General features: G+C 39.3%; 2 protein-coding genes and 1 non-coding gene across 4 annotated transcripts; 2 read left to right on the plus strand and 1 right to left on the minus strand.

Annotated features, from left to right (window-relative positions):
* Positions 1 to 3,952: 3,952 nt before the first annotated feature.
* LOC102780043 (galectin-2-like) lies at positions 3,953 to 9,753 on the minus strand. 2 transcript variants are annotated; one of them, XM_035910843.2, is made up of 5 exons: positions 9,619 to 9,753; positions 5,117 to 5,177; positions 4,896 to 4,975; positions 4,503 to 4,674; positions 3,953 to 4,279 (listed from the first exon to the last, which is right to left on the minus strand). In XM_035910843.2, the coding sequence occupies exons 2-5, from the start codon at positions 5,123 to 5,125 to the stop codon at positions 4,133 to 4,135; spliced, it is 408 nt and encodes a 135-aa protein (XP_035766736.1). In that variant the 5' UTR covers positions 5,126 to 5,177; positions 9,619 to 9,753; the 3' UTR covers positions 3,953 to 4,132. The 2 variants fall into 2 exon arrangements, with proteins under 2 accessions (XP_035766736.1, XP_006798025.1); XM_006797962.3 differs by lacking the exon at positions 9,619 to 9,753 and adding an exon at positions 8,109 to 8,144.
* pick1 (protein interacting with prkca 1) lies at positions 7,726 to 13,903 on the plus strand. Its single transcript, XM_006797960.2, has 13 exons — positions 7,726 to 7,872; positions 8,361 to 8,434; positions 8,637 to 8,748; positions 8,965 to 9,093; positions 10,165 to 10,231; positions 10,366 to 10,455; positions 10,526 to 10,579; positions 10,702 to 10,764; positions 11,066 to 11,199; positions 11,424 to 11,516; positions 11,606 to 11,656; positions 12,114 to 12,258; positions 12,383 to 13,903. Exons 2-13 carry the CDS (start codon positions 8,394 to 8,396, stop codon positions 12,637 to 12,639), a joined length of 1,236 nt encoding a protein of 411 aa, XP_006798023.1. The 5' UTR covers positions 7,726 to 7,872; positions 8,361 to 8,393; the 3' UTR covers positions 12,640 to 13,903.
* Positions 13,904 to 14,172: 269 nt separating this feature from the next.
* On the plus strand, positions 14,173 to 14,245 carry trnar-ccu (transfer RNA arginine (anticodon CCU)). Its single transcript has one exon. It is a non-coding gene; the product is annotated as a tRNA-Arg (tRNA).
* The last annotated feature ends 162 nt before the right edge of the window (positions 14,246 to 14,407 follow it).

Genomic DNA, 14,407 nt, shown 5'->3' on the forward strand with positions numbered 1-14,407 from the left:
GTTTCTTCACAATTTTCATGACAAATTTGTTTTTGTTTTGTTTTTTTCCTTTTTTTATTCCAACTGATGCTTCTTGATTCAATTCAGTTTTATTTATGCGGTGCCAAATCACAACAACAGTCGCCTCAAGGTGCTTTATATTGTAAGGTAGACCCTACAATAATACATACAGAAAAAAACAGCAATCATATGACCCCCTATGAGCAAGCACTTTGGCAACAGTGGGAAGGAAAAACTCTCTCTTAACAGGAAGAAACTTCCGGCAGAACCAGACTCAGGGAGGGGCGGCCATCTGCTGCGACCGGTTGGGGTGAGAGAAGGAAGACAGGATAAAAAACATGCTGTGGAAGAGAGACAGAGATTATATGACAGGTATGATTCAATGCAGAGAGGTCTATTAACAGACCTTCTTCAGAATAGATATTCCTGTGTGAATATCTCGTTAAAAAAAAAACACGAGGCATGCACTTCACCACAACCAAAACTCAAAACTGAGTAAAACACCATAACCATGTTACAAGAAATACAACATCTACACCAATATTTAGTTAAAGAGAGTTTTTTCATGGTTCAGGGGATGCTCAGCAGAGGATGATTGATGCTAAAGTGTACAATTTGTCAGAATTAGCCCATTAAAATGAAAAATGTTCCCTTTTTAAAGAAGGAAAATAAATTTAGTCTTTTCATTTAAATATATATATTTTTAAACTGCTTAAAAATATAACCTGACATTATGCTAGCTTCTAGCTTTGCTTGAAAGTGTTAAAAATAAACCAGATGACACAAACTAAAAAACTTGAAAGTCGACCAAACACATCGAGAGGTTGAGGGATATGAGCAAGGAATGAACAATCTTTACAATGGATCTCTCTGCATCCTTCAAAATAACCCCTTTTATTTTCTACTCATCTCAAGCTGTCAGATCCACATTATTCAGCTCAAGTTGCTGAGAATGAGAAGAAGACTTGAGAATGAATGAGCGTTTTTAGTTTAGCACAAGTATTTTACTGTTTATTAGTGTTGATATTTATTATTTTCTGTTCCACCTGGAGGTCACCTGGGTCGAATATGCCCATAATTCCCTGACCTCCTCTTCCACCAGGTTGTCTTCATTCAAAGCCTCTCTAAGGTATCAAACTGCTGATCTTTGTGAGCCTAAATTGCCTGTTTGATCAGTCCCACTCCATCTTCCTTGCTGTTGACATCTGTGGAAGTACATCAAAACAGCCTTGCTTCAAACAGCAGAACAGAATAAGTAGCTGACAGATCGTTGTTGGACCGGCTATGCTGCAGGTCAAAAGGGTTTTTTTTCCTCTAAAAATATTCTCTTACAAACCGAGTCTAACAAACCAAATTTCATTAGACCCTTTAAAATAGACACCACAGTTAAGCCTGCCTCTGGATCAAACTGTGGATCAAATTGGATCATTCTGTGGATGGATCATGGATCAAACTGTGCTCCTCATGCTATTCCTGAGCCATTTCTGTTTTGTGGCAGGGCACATTATTGTGATGAAAGAGGCCAAAGCGATCAGGGAGTACTGTTTCCATGAAAGGATGTTCATGGTCCATAACAGTGCTGAGGTAGGCGGTACATGTCAAAGTAAAGTCTGCATGGGTGGCAGGATCTAAAGCTTCCCAGCAGAAAATTTCCCAAAGCATCACACTGCCTCAGCCAGCTTGCCTTCTTCCAATAGTGCATCCTGGTACCAGGTGTTCCCCTGTTAAGAAATGCAAACTCATCCGGTCCTCCAGGTGATGTAAACGAGAACTTGATTGATGAGACCAGGCCACCCTCTTCCATTCTTCTGTGGTCCAGTTCTGGTGCTGTGGTGGACAGGGGTCAGCATGGGCACCCTGAGTGGTCTGTGGCCATGCAGCCCTATATGCACCAAACTGTGATGCTCTGTGTATTCTGACACCTTTCTGTCAGAACCACCATGAACTTTTTTTGATGATCTGCGTTAAAGTAGCTAATCTCGAAATACACAAGCCAGCCAGTGAGGCTTGGGTCCCCATGACCCTGTTACTGATTCATCACTGTTCCTTTCTTGGACAACTTTTGATAGATACTGACAAATGCAGACCAGGGACACCCCAAAAGAGCTGTAGTTTTAGAGATGCTGTGACTCAGTCGTCTACCCATCACAATTTGTTCCTTGTCAAACTTACTCAAATTCTTACTATTACACATTTTTCCTGCTTCTAACACATCAATTTGAGGATGAAAAATTCACTTTCTACCTAATATATAGGGGTGAATTTAAAAAAAAAAAAACAATCGATTTTCCGATCCAAATCTTAGTTTGAATAATGTGAAATCGATTAATTAAATCCTCAATGGATTTTTAAATATAAGTGTATTTTGCCAGAAATGCAAAAAAAAATATCAAGTGAAAGCTCACAAACAATTAAAAAAAATGTAAAACAGCTAAAACCGCAAATGAGAGCAGGTAAAAGGATTCTACAAAAAGATGCTCTGCTTCACTTCAGCAGCATCAGGTAATGGTCATATGTTGATTCATGGTTTTCTTGTTCTACTGCAGAATATTTTTAAGGTTATCTGCTATAAAACGCCAGGTCAGGAAAATCACCTTCATATTTTTCAGTTTTATTCTCAGTTACTTTGACACAAAGGCATCTGCTGTGATGTTTACACCTCTGAAGTCTCACAAGTATGAGATGTGTTTTTATACATATATATAACTATATGGTTATGTACTGTTAAATTATCAGAATTATAATGTGACTCAAAAACTGCAAGGTGCCCAGGTCCTGTGGCAAGTCTAAATCATCACAACCTTCACCACCATACTTTGACAGTTGGTGTGAGGTGTTTGTGCTGATGTGCTTGTTTGGTTTTCACCAAATGCGATCCTGTGTTGTGCATTACGGCAGCGGTCCCCAACCCCCGGGCCTCGGACCGGTACCGGTCCGTGAGTCGTTTGGTACCGGGCGAGAGTTGAGGCTCAGGTGTGAAATGTATGGTTTTCAGGGTTTTTATCGGTTTTCAGCATTATTTTGTTATCGTTTTTATCGTTAACTCGGTTTTCCTTGGTCTTTTCACGTGTGTTATGAATAAAACTTATTTTTTTCGGTACCGGTACTAGTTTTATTTTGTTGTATTTATCCGCGACACCTTAAAGGCCGGTCCGTGAAAATATTGTGGCGCAAAAAAGGTTGGAGACCGCTGCTTTACGGCCCAAAATGTTTGATCTTTTCTGTCTAATTCAAATTGTTCTAAAAGTCTTGTGGTTTATTTACATCAAACTTTACAAACTTAAGCTGTGTTGCCATGTAGAAGAGGTTTTCACTACCACCATTCCAAGCACGCTATACTTTTAATCATTTTTTTTAATTGAACTGTCATGAACTTCAACACTTAATATGCCAACTGAGATCTGTAGAGTCTGAGATCTAACTCTGGTGTATTTTGAAGCTTCTCTGAGCATTACACAGATTAGCACCTAGCAGCTACTTACTCTCCTAATTTCTTTTGAAACAATAAGGGAGTCTAAAGCACTCTGAGTTGTTTGAGAGACTAGACTAGAGCTATGAAAGTCATGTAAAAAAGAACGTTTCCACTGGACTCTATGCAGTCCTGCACACCAAATCACCAGTTAACCTAACATGCATTTCAAAAGAAATTGGAAACCTATGGAGGCACAAGGACTACATACAAACTCCACATAGAAAAGTGTTAACCAGGAACCTTTGTGCCCCACATGCATTTTGTATCATTTGGAGCCATTTTCTCTGCATGTTTTCTCTGCATGTTTACATGACTATAAATAATCAGTCATCAGATTTAGCAAAGAACTAATATATTTGCATTTTCTTCTATTGTTCCGTGTCATCATACTTTTACTCTTTCATGCTTTGACTTATACTGTGTTTGTGAGAGGCTGCAAAATCTTAAAGATGACAAAACATGATTATTTGACTGTAAACATTTTATATCATTTTGCACAACAGGACATTTTAATTCACTTAAATGTATTAATTTCTCTTTATCTCTTAATGATTCTTCAGTCAATAACTGACTCTTATTGTAAGAATAACATTCAGACATTCAGACTTCATCTGTAACTGAAGTGTTAAACACAGCATCTGTTTACTATAGTTGTATCTCTTAGCAGATCTTGAAGGATTTCAGTTTAAAGTCTCCTGTGACTCTGATGTAGCTGATGGTACCCATACCAACACGATTTGGAAACTGGACTTCCTGTCCATCAGGAAGTTCCACCTCAAATGTGTCTTCAGCCAGTTTCAACACAATCTGAAACAGAAGAAAAATTAACAAGTAAACATTTTTTCCAAGACACAATCAATTGCAACCCAACTTGCATCCCCCAGCTTAATATCTGCAAGAGTATTAGTGTGTTTTTTGTGTTTTATTTGGGTAAACCAAACATCCATTTGATCTAATCAAAAACCTTTGTGATATTTTTAATACTCAGACACTCAGTACATCATCAATTACTTCGATCACATTCCCTCACCTTGACATCAGCACCCCTCTGTAGGGGGTTGTGAATTTCCCGTTTTTCATCGCCCCAGCAACCAGCAATCTTTGAGTTGCACACCAGCACAGCACCATCAGTGTCATCATGGAACCGAGGATTGAAGTGCAGTGCCAGGTCATCTGCATCACAGCCGAGATCGATCTGGAATCTGTTGATCAGAGGTTGTACAAACTAGGTTTTAATATCAATGGCTTGCAGAGCTTTGAACACATGATCACACAGTGGAGTACAAGATATAATATAATTTGTAAAAGTCCACTTTGTGCTAGATTAGATTTTCCTACTGCAGGATTAACAGCATATGTAGCTTTCATTCAGTTTATATGGTTACCATACTGAAAAAATAAATGTTATGTTTTATTAGCTTACCTCTCTGCATCATGCAGAATTACCCCTTTTATTTTCAGCTCATCTCCGGCTCTCAAATCCACATTCTTCAGTTCGAGTTCCTGAACACATGGTTAGAATATAATCTGAAGAAGTCTTGAGAATGAAATAACTTTGCATTTTCAGTTTTGCAAATAATTTATTAAAGGATAAAATGTAGTTAATTTGCTGACATGTAGTGGCATACACAAACCTAAGCTTACCATACTCATACTGGTTGCTGGTGAACAGTCCTGGATGATAGAGTTTCAACAGAGGTACAGTCTACCGTGCCGGGAGAAAAAAAAGGTAAATTGGGTAACTGTGAATTCTAGTTTATTTATGATGCAAGACATGAGTTTTAGTAAGTTTCTCTTTTGACACTGACTCATCCAACATCATCATCATCTTTGCCAAATACCATATTCAGTACAAGCACCACTCTGTTTAATCACCTGTAACAGCAAATTAGTATATGAACAAATTAGTGTGATTTTTGTATTTTTCATTGGAATTCATTTTGCACATTAATGAGGGCCTTCAATATACTGCAGATGACTCTAGAACAAAATAATCTATACTAGTGCACCATACCCATGCAATACGTCTATTTTGCCACAATTGTATTTGTATGCTTTGTATGTATGTGGACAGTTAAACCTTTACTCAAAAAGCCATCTCTAGACCCAGTAGTCTTAGCTAATTATAGGCCAATCTCCAACCTTCCTTTCATATCAAAAATCCTTGAAAGAGTAGTTGTCAAACAGCTAACAGATCATCTGCAGAGGAATGGTTTATTTGAAGAGTTTCAGTCAGGTTTTAGAGTTCATCACAGCACAGAAACAGCATTAGTGAAGGTTACAAATGATCTTCTTATGGCCTCTGACAGTGGACTCATCTCTGTGCTTGTCCTTCTTGACCTTAGTGCAGCATTCGATACTGTTGACCATAATATCCTGTTAGAGCGATTAGAACATGCTGTAGGTATTACAGGTATTGCACTGCAGTGGTTTGTATCATATCTATCTAATAGACTCCAATTTGTGCATGTAAATGGAGAGTCCTCTTCACACACTGAGGTTAATTATGGAGTTCCACAGGGTTCAGTGCTAGGACCAATTCTGTTTACATTATACATGCTTCCCCTTGGCAGCATCATTAGAAGACATAGCATACATTTTCACTGCTATGCAGATGACACCCAGCTCTATCTGTCCATAAAGCCAGATAACACACACCAATTAGTTAAACTGCAGGAATGTCTTAAAGACATAAAGACTTGGATGGCCACTAACTTTCTGCTTCTTAACTCAGATAAAACTGAGGTCATTGTACTCGGCGCTGAAAAGCTTAGAAATATGGTATCTAACCAGATTCTTACTCTGGATGGCATTACCTTGGCCTCCAGTAACACTGTGAGGAACCTTGGAGTCATTTTTGACCAGGATATGTCCTTTAACGCACATATTAAACAAATATGTAAGACTGCGTTCTTCCATTTGCGCAACATCTCTAAAATTAGAAATATCCTGTCTCAGAGTGATGCTGAAAAACTAGTTCATGCATTTATTACTTCCAGGCTGGACTACTGCAATTCATTATTATCAGGATGTCCAAAAAACTCACTGAAAAGCCTTCAGTTAATCCAAAATGCTGCAGCAAGAGTACTGACAGGGACTAGAAAGAGAGAGCATATTTCTCCTGTTTTGGCTTCCCTTCATTGGCTTCCTGTTAAATCCAGAATTGAATTCAAAATCCTGCTCCTCACATACAAGGTCTTAAATAATCAGGCCCCATCTTATCTTAATGACCTTGTAGTACCATATCACCCTATTAGAGCACTTCGCTCCCGCTCTGCAGGCCTACTTGTTGTTCCTAGAGTATTTAAAAGTAGAATGGGAGGCAGAGCCTTCAGTTTTCAGGCCCCTCTTCTGTGGAACCAGCTTCCAGTTTGGATTCGGGAGACAGACACTATCTCTACTTTTAAGATTAGGCTTAAAACTTTCCTTTTTGCTAAAGCATATAGTTAGGGCTGGACCAGGTGACCCTGAATCCTCCCTTAGTTATGCTGCAATAGATGTAGGCTGCCGGGGGATTCCCATGATGCATTGAGTTTTTCCTTTCCAGTCACCTTTCTCACTCACTATGTGTTAACAGACCTCTCTGTATTGAATCGTATCTGTTATTAATCTCTGTCTCTCTTCCACAGCATGTCTTTTATCCTGTCTTCCTTCTCTCACCCCAACCGGTCGCAGCAGATGGCCGCCCCTCCCTGAGCCTGGTTCTGCCGGAGGTTTCTTCCTGTTAAAAGGGAGTTTTTCCTTCCCACTGTCGCCAAAGTGCTTGCTCATAGGGGGTCATATGATTGTTGGGCTTTTCTCTGTATCTATGAAGCGCCTTGAGGCGACATTTGTTGTGATTTGGCGCTATATAAATAAAATTGAATTGAATTGAATTATGCTTGACATTTAAAATGATCTACAAACAAGATCATTAGTGAAATGTACATCACTTTTTCCATCAAAACAAATCTGTAATAATATTATATTTGACAAATTTCATGAAGGTGCAGGTTGACACTCTAACCACAGGATGGCAGTAAAACGCGTAATCTAAATTAGAAACAAGCGAATCATGGAAGGACTTTGATTAAATCTGCTAAAATACAATTACAGTGTTTTCATATGAGCTGATGAGAAGTTTAAAAGAAATAATCTGTATCATTTACACTGAGGAATATGGAATTATAGACTGTAAGAAAAAAATAGAAAATGATCATCCAGTCCTTCCTTTTGTAATACGTTTTAACAACAACTTCCGTCATCCTGCCGGAAGTGACAAAATAAAGTAAATAGAAGCTGTCTTTAGGTCGAGAAGTTGAGATAATTGCGAATAAAAAGGGCGATTCAACAAAAAATATTTTGATTTTATGCACACTGAATAATATCTTTATGACGACTCTGTGCGACGTCTAAGAAAGGTAAATTGTTAATGGCCTGCTGACGTTTCAGGGGACAACATTAGCTAAATGCACCTGCTATTAGCCTACAGGCTAGCAGCTAATAATCCAACTTCCTTACTGACCTCGGTCACTGTAATGAAATCTAACAGTGACTGGTTTGTGTGTGCATGCAGATATATTAAGTGCAACAGCTACATTAATTAAAACGTATTTAAATGGTTGTTGTTAGGATGTTAGCATGCACTGCGGGTTACCAGCTGTTTGCTCTGCTCCAGCGTTTCCTCACTGACTCCACAGCGATTAAATTTGCCGCATCAGGAAAGCAAAGCTGCCAATTTTGGTGATTGTCGATAGTCCATCTGACTATAAACCACTTTTAAATTCACCGGTAGCTCAAACTCTTAAACGTGTTCTGATTGTCACTCTTTTAATGAGCGTTTCTTGGGTTTCTGATCACTAGAGCCAGTTAAAACCTTTGATTTCTGTTTTATTGTACCCTCTCGCAGGTTTCACAGGGACAGGAGTGACGCTGTCCTGCAATGTTCACAGATATGGACTATGAATTGGAGGAGGACAAACTGTGAGTCATTAATGAGCTTTCTCTACCCATTCCGAATCACATATAATTGCCATACATCATTAAACATCTAAAACAGTAACTGATAGGGTGAATGCCTTGATATAAACTGTGATATAGTTCCCTGATTACAGAATGTCCCAGAATAAGCTGAACAAAATGCTTCAAAGCTCAATGAGTGTGTTTTTTTTCTCTGTCTTAACAGGGGGATACCAACAGTGCCTGGGACTGTGACTCTGAAGAAAGATGCTAATAATCTTATAGGCATCAGCATTGGTGGTGGGGCTCAGTACTGCCCTTGCCTCTACATTGTTCAGGTGCACACAGAATAATTTATTATGACTTTATTTATTAACATTTCATCGATCACCAGATGTTTCTATCATGCTTTAAATGTTATAAGACTGTATCTGTCTCAGTTTGCTGTTGTTTAGCATATGGGTCATTAAAGGCAGCTTATCGCCTCTTATTCAGGAAAAATAACTGTACTTTGTCACGGTACTTTTTAAAATGCGGTTGCTGCTGCTTTGCAGGTGTTTGATAACACACCGGCAGCTTTGGATGGGACGCTGGCAGCAGGTGATGAAATCACAGGTGTGAACGGGAAAGCAGTCAAGGGCAAAACTAAGGTGGAGGTGGCCAAGATGATTCAAGCTGTGCAGGTACACCGACTCTGAAAGTGGGAGGTTATTAAAAACTCAGCATTACTCTATTGACCATAACTGCTATTTAACACTGAATATTACCAGTGTGACAAAAATGCACACAGTTTAGAATAATAATACAGTCATTTGTGCATCTGTAGCTACAAAAACTCTCACCATCTCCATACACACTAAAGAAAAAGATGCATTTGACTGATAGCTTTATTAGCCTTTTCAGATTTTTGGTAGTTGTTGTGATGTGATGATTATTTCCATGGATTATTTTGAATAAAGTAATAGTGTCATTGCAGTGAAAATCTTATGACAGCCATGTTGAAATAATGATGTTAACATGAGCCCTGAAACTCTTGTTTTTAATCTTTTAAACCTAAAGACAGCGACTCTTCATACTCACCCTCACCTCTGATGACCAATGCCCCATAATGAAGAAAGAAAAAAGAACCAAACCACAGCTTTACTTGCATGTTGAAACGCTGTGTGTCATTTAAAAGAAATTTTGAAAATAGTTAAAAGATGACTCACTTTTTTATGTCCAGCACAGTCCAACAGTTAGTGAGATATGAGTGTAAGCCCACCTTCCCACTGTAGACAGGACACTGTAGGAGTGACTTCACCGGTTTGCTAAGCTGTGCTGAAGAGGTCGGGACAATAGCCCGTAGCATGTGGCGTACCATCACCGGTGAATAGTGGCGCTGTTGTTTTTGGCATCCTTTGTTCACAACCCAAAAAATTCCATGACTTCCTGCGTGGTGGGATAAAGATGGGGTTCAGTGTGGGATTAAAAGGATTAGGTGGTGTTGCTGCTGCCCGTCACTGAAAATACATTTCACACTTACCACCATAAATGTTGCACATTATTAATTTTAACTTATCTACTAAGGTGAAATGTTACTTTCTTTGAAGCATGCATAGCAGTGCTTTGTACTGCATTTTTGCATAATCTCAACAAAAGCTAAAACAGTTCTATTTCTTATATTTAGTACTGCTGCAATAGATGCTCTTCCTTTCACCATCCTATATTTACATTTATTTATTTGGTTCATTTAACTGTTGATCTTATTTTCACAGGGGGAGGCAGTGATCCACTACAATAAGCTGCAAGCTGACCCAAAACAGGGGAAGTCTCTGGACATAGGTATTTATATTTATGTTACTTCCTTTTGAAGCATGCACTGCAGTGCTGTGTACTGCATTCTTGCAGATTCTCAACAAATAGTTTTTTACTGCTGCGTTAGTTTGTGTTAAACATTGATATTTTATATGTTTCAGTGCTGAAAAAAGTCAAACATCGACTCGTAGAGAATTTGAGCTCAGGAACAGCGGATGCTCTTGGACTCAGTAGAGCTATTCTATGCAATGGTAAGACTGCTAGGATGGTAACTGCAGGTTTGTTCATATCTGCTTAGATTTAACTCATTCTTTTTTACAGATGGACTTGTCAAAAGACTGGAAGAGCTGGAGAAAACGGCAGAGCTGTACAAAGGTAAAGAATGATAAGATTCTTTACCTAAACAAGTTAATCATGTAGTGTGAAAACTCCATAATCACAGATATGAGAGAGCTTTTAATCCACAGAGACACTGTTGTTCTCTGTTTGCGTTGCAGGGCTGATGGAGCACACGAAAAGACTACTGAGAGCGTTTTTTGAGCTTTCTCAAACCCACAGAGGTCAGTCACTATATCCAAAATCACAAACGATAAAAACAGTATTACACCAGTGGAATAATCCACTCTCACCCCCAAGCAAAAGTTTGCTGTTGTTTTTTTTGTTTTGTTTTTTTCCCAAATGAAGGCTAAAACCTGGTGGAGCTTTTAGTTGAAACGTGACCGTAAAATGAAGAAAAATGTCATGTTTTCATACAGTGTCTGCTTGCTGGTGGAGTTGTATTTAATACTTTTTGTTTTCTAACTTTAGCAGATCTTTGCTCGTAGCTATATCTGAGCGGTTTCTGGTTTTGTCCCTTTGCAGCATTTGGAGATGTGTTTTCTGTCATCGGGGTACGAGAGCCCCAGGCTGCTGCCAGCGAGGCTTTTGTGAAGTTTGCTGATGCTCACCGCAACATTGAGAAATACGGCATTCAGCTACTAAAGACCATCAAACCTGTAAGCACAGATTTAAGTCATGCTTTGAGTCATTCATTGTACTAAAGGTGCAGACATCAGTTAAAAACATTCATTTTAAAGAAAGCTTTGGGAAAAATTCAGGCTTTTATACTGTCTGTGTATACTTTATATTGTGTTCCTTAAATCTGTCAGAGTGAAATATATTATGTAACATGTCAGTTTTCCAGTGGATGTTAGATTTTAAAGTCTCTCTCGTTGTGCAGATGCTCCATGATCTGAACACGTACCTTAATAAGGCCATACCAGACACCAAGCTCACCATCCGCAAGTACCTGGATGTGAAGTTTGAATATCTGGTGAGACCTGCGGTGCTGTCACTCTGTTTACTGAAGTTCACTGTCAGCCTGTAGGTTGAATAACAAGACGGGTTTTTTGTGTCTTTCAGTCGTACTGCTTGAAGGTGAAGGAAATGGATGATGAAGAATACAGCAGCATTGTGAGTCACAATTTTTACTGATTTAATTATATCAGTATGATATTGACAGTTGATGTAAAACTGACATTTTGATTGCAACATTTTCTTCCTGTTCAGTGTGTCAGATTATTCTTCTAGGAGGAAAAATTTGACCCCAGGAAAAATGTAACCAAAACCTGCTACTTTTTGAACGTTCTAAAGCAGAAAGATGTTGAAAACATTAGAAAAACTGACTGTAAGAAGATTGAACATCACATGGTGTAGATATTTACCATCTCAGCATGACCGCCTCTATATCCTTCATGCTCACAGTCAAACTTTAGTTCACCACACTGATGCAGACTTAGCAAGTGCAAGTTTTTTTCTCTCATTTTCTGATAAGCACTCTGGGGAAGAACTGGCTATAAGCTTTCCTTGGATTTCCGCAGCTGAAAACATGTTTAATATGAACCAGTAAATCCTATTTTTCTTCTGACAGGCCATGGGGGAGCCTCTGTACCGCGTCAGCACTGGTAACTATGAGTACCGTTTGGTGCTTCGGTGTCGGCAGGAAGCCCGCGCCCGCTTTGCCAAAATGAGGAAAGACGTCCTGGAGAAGATAGAGCTGCTGGATCAGAAACACGGTCTGCTCTTGCTGTTTTTCACCTTTAGCTATTCCCTCCTCTGTCCTCCGTGGCCTGTAAACAGATGCTGAGGATTTAGTAGCATCAACATGTTACTTTTGTTTTCTTTCTTCCTCGTCTCCAGTTCAAGACATCGTGTTCCAGCTGCAGCGCTTCGTGTCGGGAATGTCACATTACTACAATGACTGCTACGCCGTCCTGAAGGAGGCAGATGTGTTCCCCATCGAGGTGGACCTCTCCCGCACAATGATCAACTACAGCAGCCAGCCGTTCTCCTACACAGACGAAGACGAGGAGGAAGAGGGAGGCGGAGAGGGAGGAGGAAGCAGTGCTGGCAGACAAGCAGAAAACGGAGCGGAGAAGCTGATCGATGACGAATGAGAATGCCCGCATGCGTTTGTGTTTACCATCAGTTACATTTAATGTCTACATGCTCAGCAGGCAGTGATGCTTGCAGCAGAAAGCAGCTGCAGGAACGGTTAACACTGTTCACACAGAGAGGAATACTGATTAGAAATGCTGCTATGATACTGTATGTGGGTGTTTTTACAGTTGTTTCTGTGGATTGTTAAAAATTCTATAGCTTTACGGTTACTTTATGATATTATTTACATTTGCAAATTTTCACTTAAAGAAAATCATTTATGGTGTCTCATAAGGTCATCACTGAAGGAGTGTGAGGGACACAATCAATTGAATGAAGCTTTATTTTGTTGTGAGTGATGTGTTTGGGTTTTAATGTTTCAGACTGGGATCTGTAAGCATATGAGGTGTGCCTTATTTGCTCTCTGTGCAGTGAGGTGTACTGGGTCTGAGCTGTTTCAGTGTGGATAATATTTATTTTCTTTGCTGCAGAACCTGCTGCATCTTTGACGTTTATTTGTTTACCTGCTTGAAATGATATCACACTCTAAATGTTTGTCACTGCAGAGAGAAATTCTCAGTGCAACAAACCACTGGATAATTTTACAACATGTCAGGGTGTTTGTTACATTCAGCCTTTTTCCCCCATCTTTGCACATTTTAAGTTGTCCGACCGAGGTTCTTTTTTTTCTTTGTCTAAGGTGTCTGTTTTATCTTCTCGGGCAGCATGCTTCAGGTGGAGTGTTCACATTCCCCTCACTACATTTGCATTCCAGCTGTGCCCTCACAGTATGATGAAGAAACTAAATGGATGCACAGCTTCACTGTGTTGTAAAAAGGAATTTTAAAAAACACTAGAAGTGTGTAGAAAAAGGAAAGAGGTGTAAAAGCTGTTTTACTTACTTTATTTATTGTGTTTATCAAATTATATCTGAAAATTTAATAAGGTAAAGTTAATCTGATAGTTTATTAAACTGTTCCAAAAACTATCGCTAGGGGGCAGTGTCGCATCAGCTCTTAAATGTTTCTTTTTGTTTCTCTGAATGCAAAGAAAGGGACCCATTGTTTGTGTTTCTTGATTTTTTTGGTTGGTTACTTCGTACTACGTCATAATGACTTTTCGGAACTTGACTAAATATATGATCATTTTAATGAATATGCTGTCAGTTTATTTTCTATTTTAACTTTCTTTTACCTCGATAGGGTCTGTTGCCACATGAATTGCGCAGATGCACTGTCCGTGACATTGTAATATATCAAATAAAGTAAATCCAAATATAAAGGAGGGTTGTGTGTTAATTATAAGAATGTAATCTCGAAGCCTCCAATGGACATGAATATGGGGCTTTTGCTTTCTGTTGTAAAACGGAACGGAAACATGCCAGCTACGCAGAAAGAATTCTCTTCGCTGTAGACGCGTCATGTTACTCTGAACTAAACCTTCGAAAAGCCCCCACACGACTCCGGCTACGGTACCTACGATATGAAATCGTCGCAGGGTGATTGTTATGATCTCTAAACAGGTTCCTGTGAGAGGTACAAAGCCATACAGCCCCAGTGGCCTAATGGATAAGGCACTGGCCTCCTAAGCCAGGGATTGTGGGTTCGAGTCCCATCTGGGGTGGAAAGTTATTTTCTTTCTTTCCTTGTGTCGAAACTAAAAAACACGTTCTCTTGTTTAGCAACTATCTTACTTGTTTCAGGAGCTTGTCTCGAAGTGTTTTCACGTGTACGTACTGTTCCCTTTTTCCGCTCCTGGCCGCAGCCAATCAGGAAACTGAGCTCG

The sequence above is a fragment of the Neolamprologus brichardi genome, chromosome 4 (assembly GCF_056152115.1).
Source record: "Neolamprologus brichardi isolate AB-2024 chromosome 4, ASM5615211v1, whole genome shotgun sequence".
Lineage (NCBI taxonomy): Eukaryota > Metazoa > Chordata > Actinopteri > Cichliformes > Cichlidae > Neolamprologus > Neolamprologus brichardi.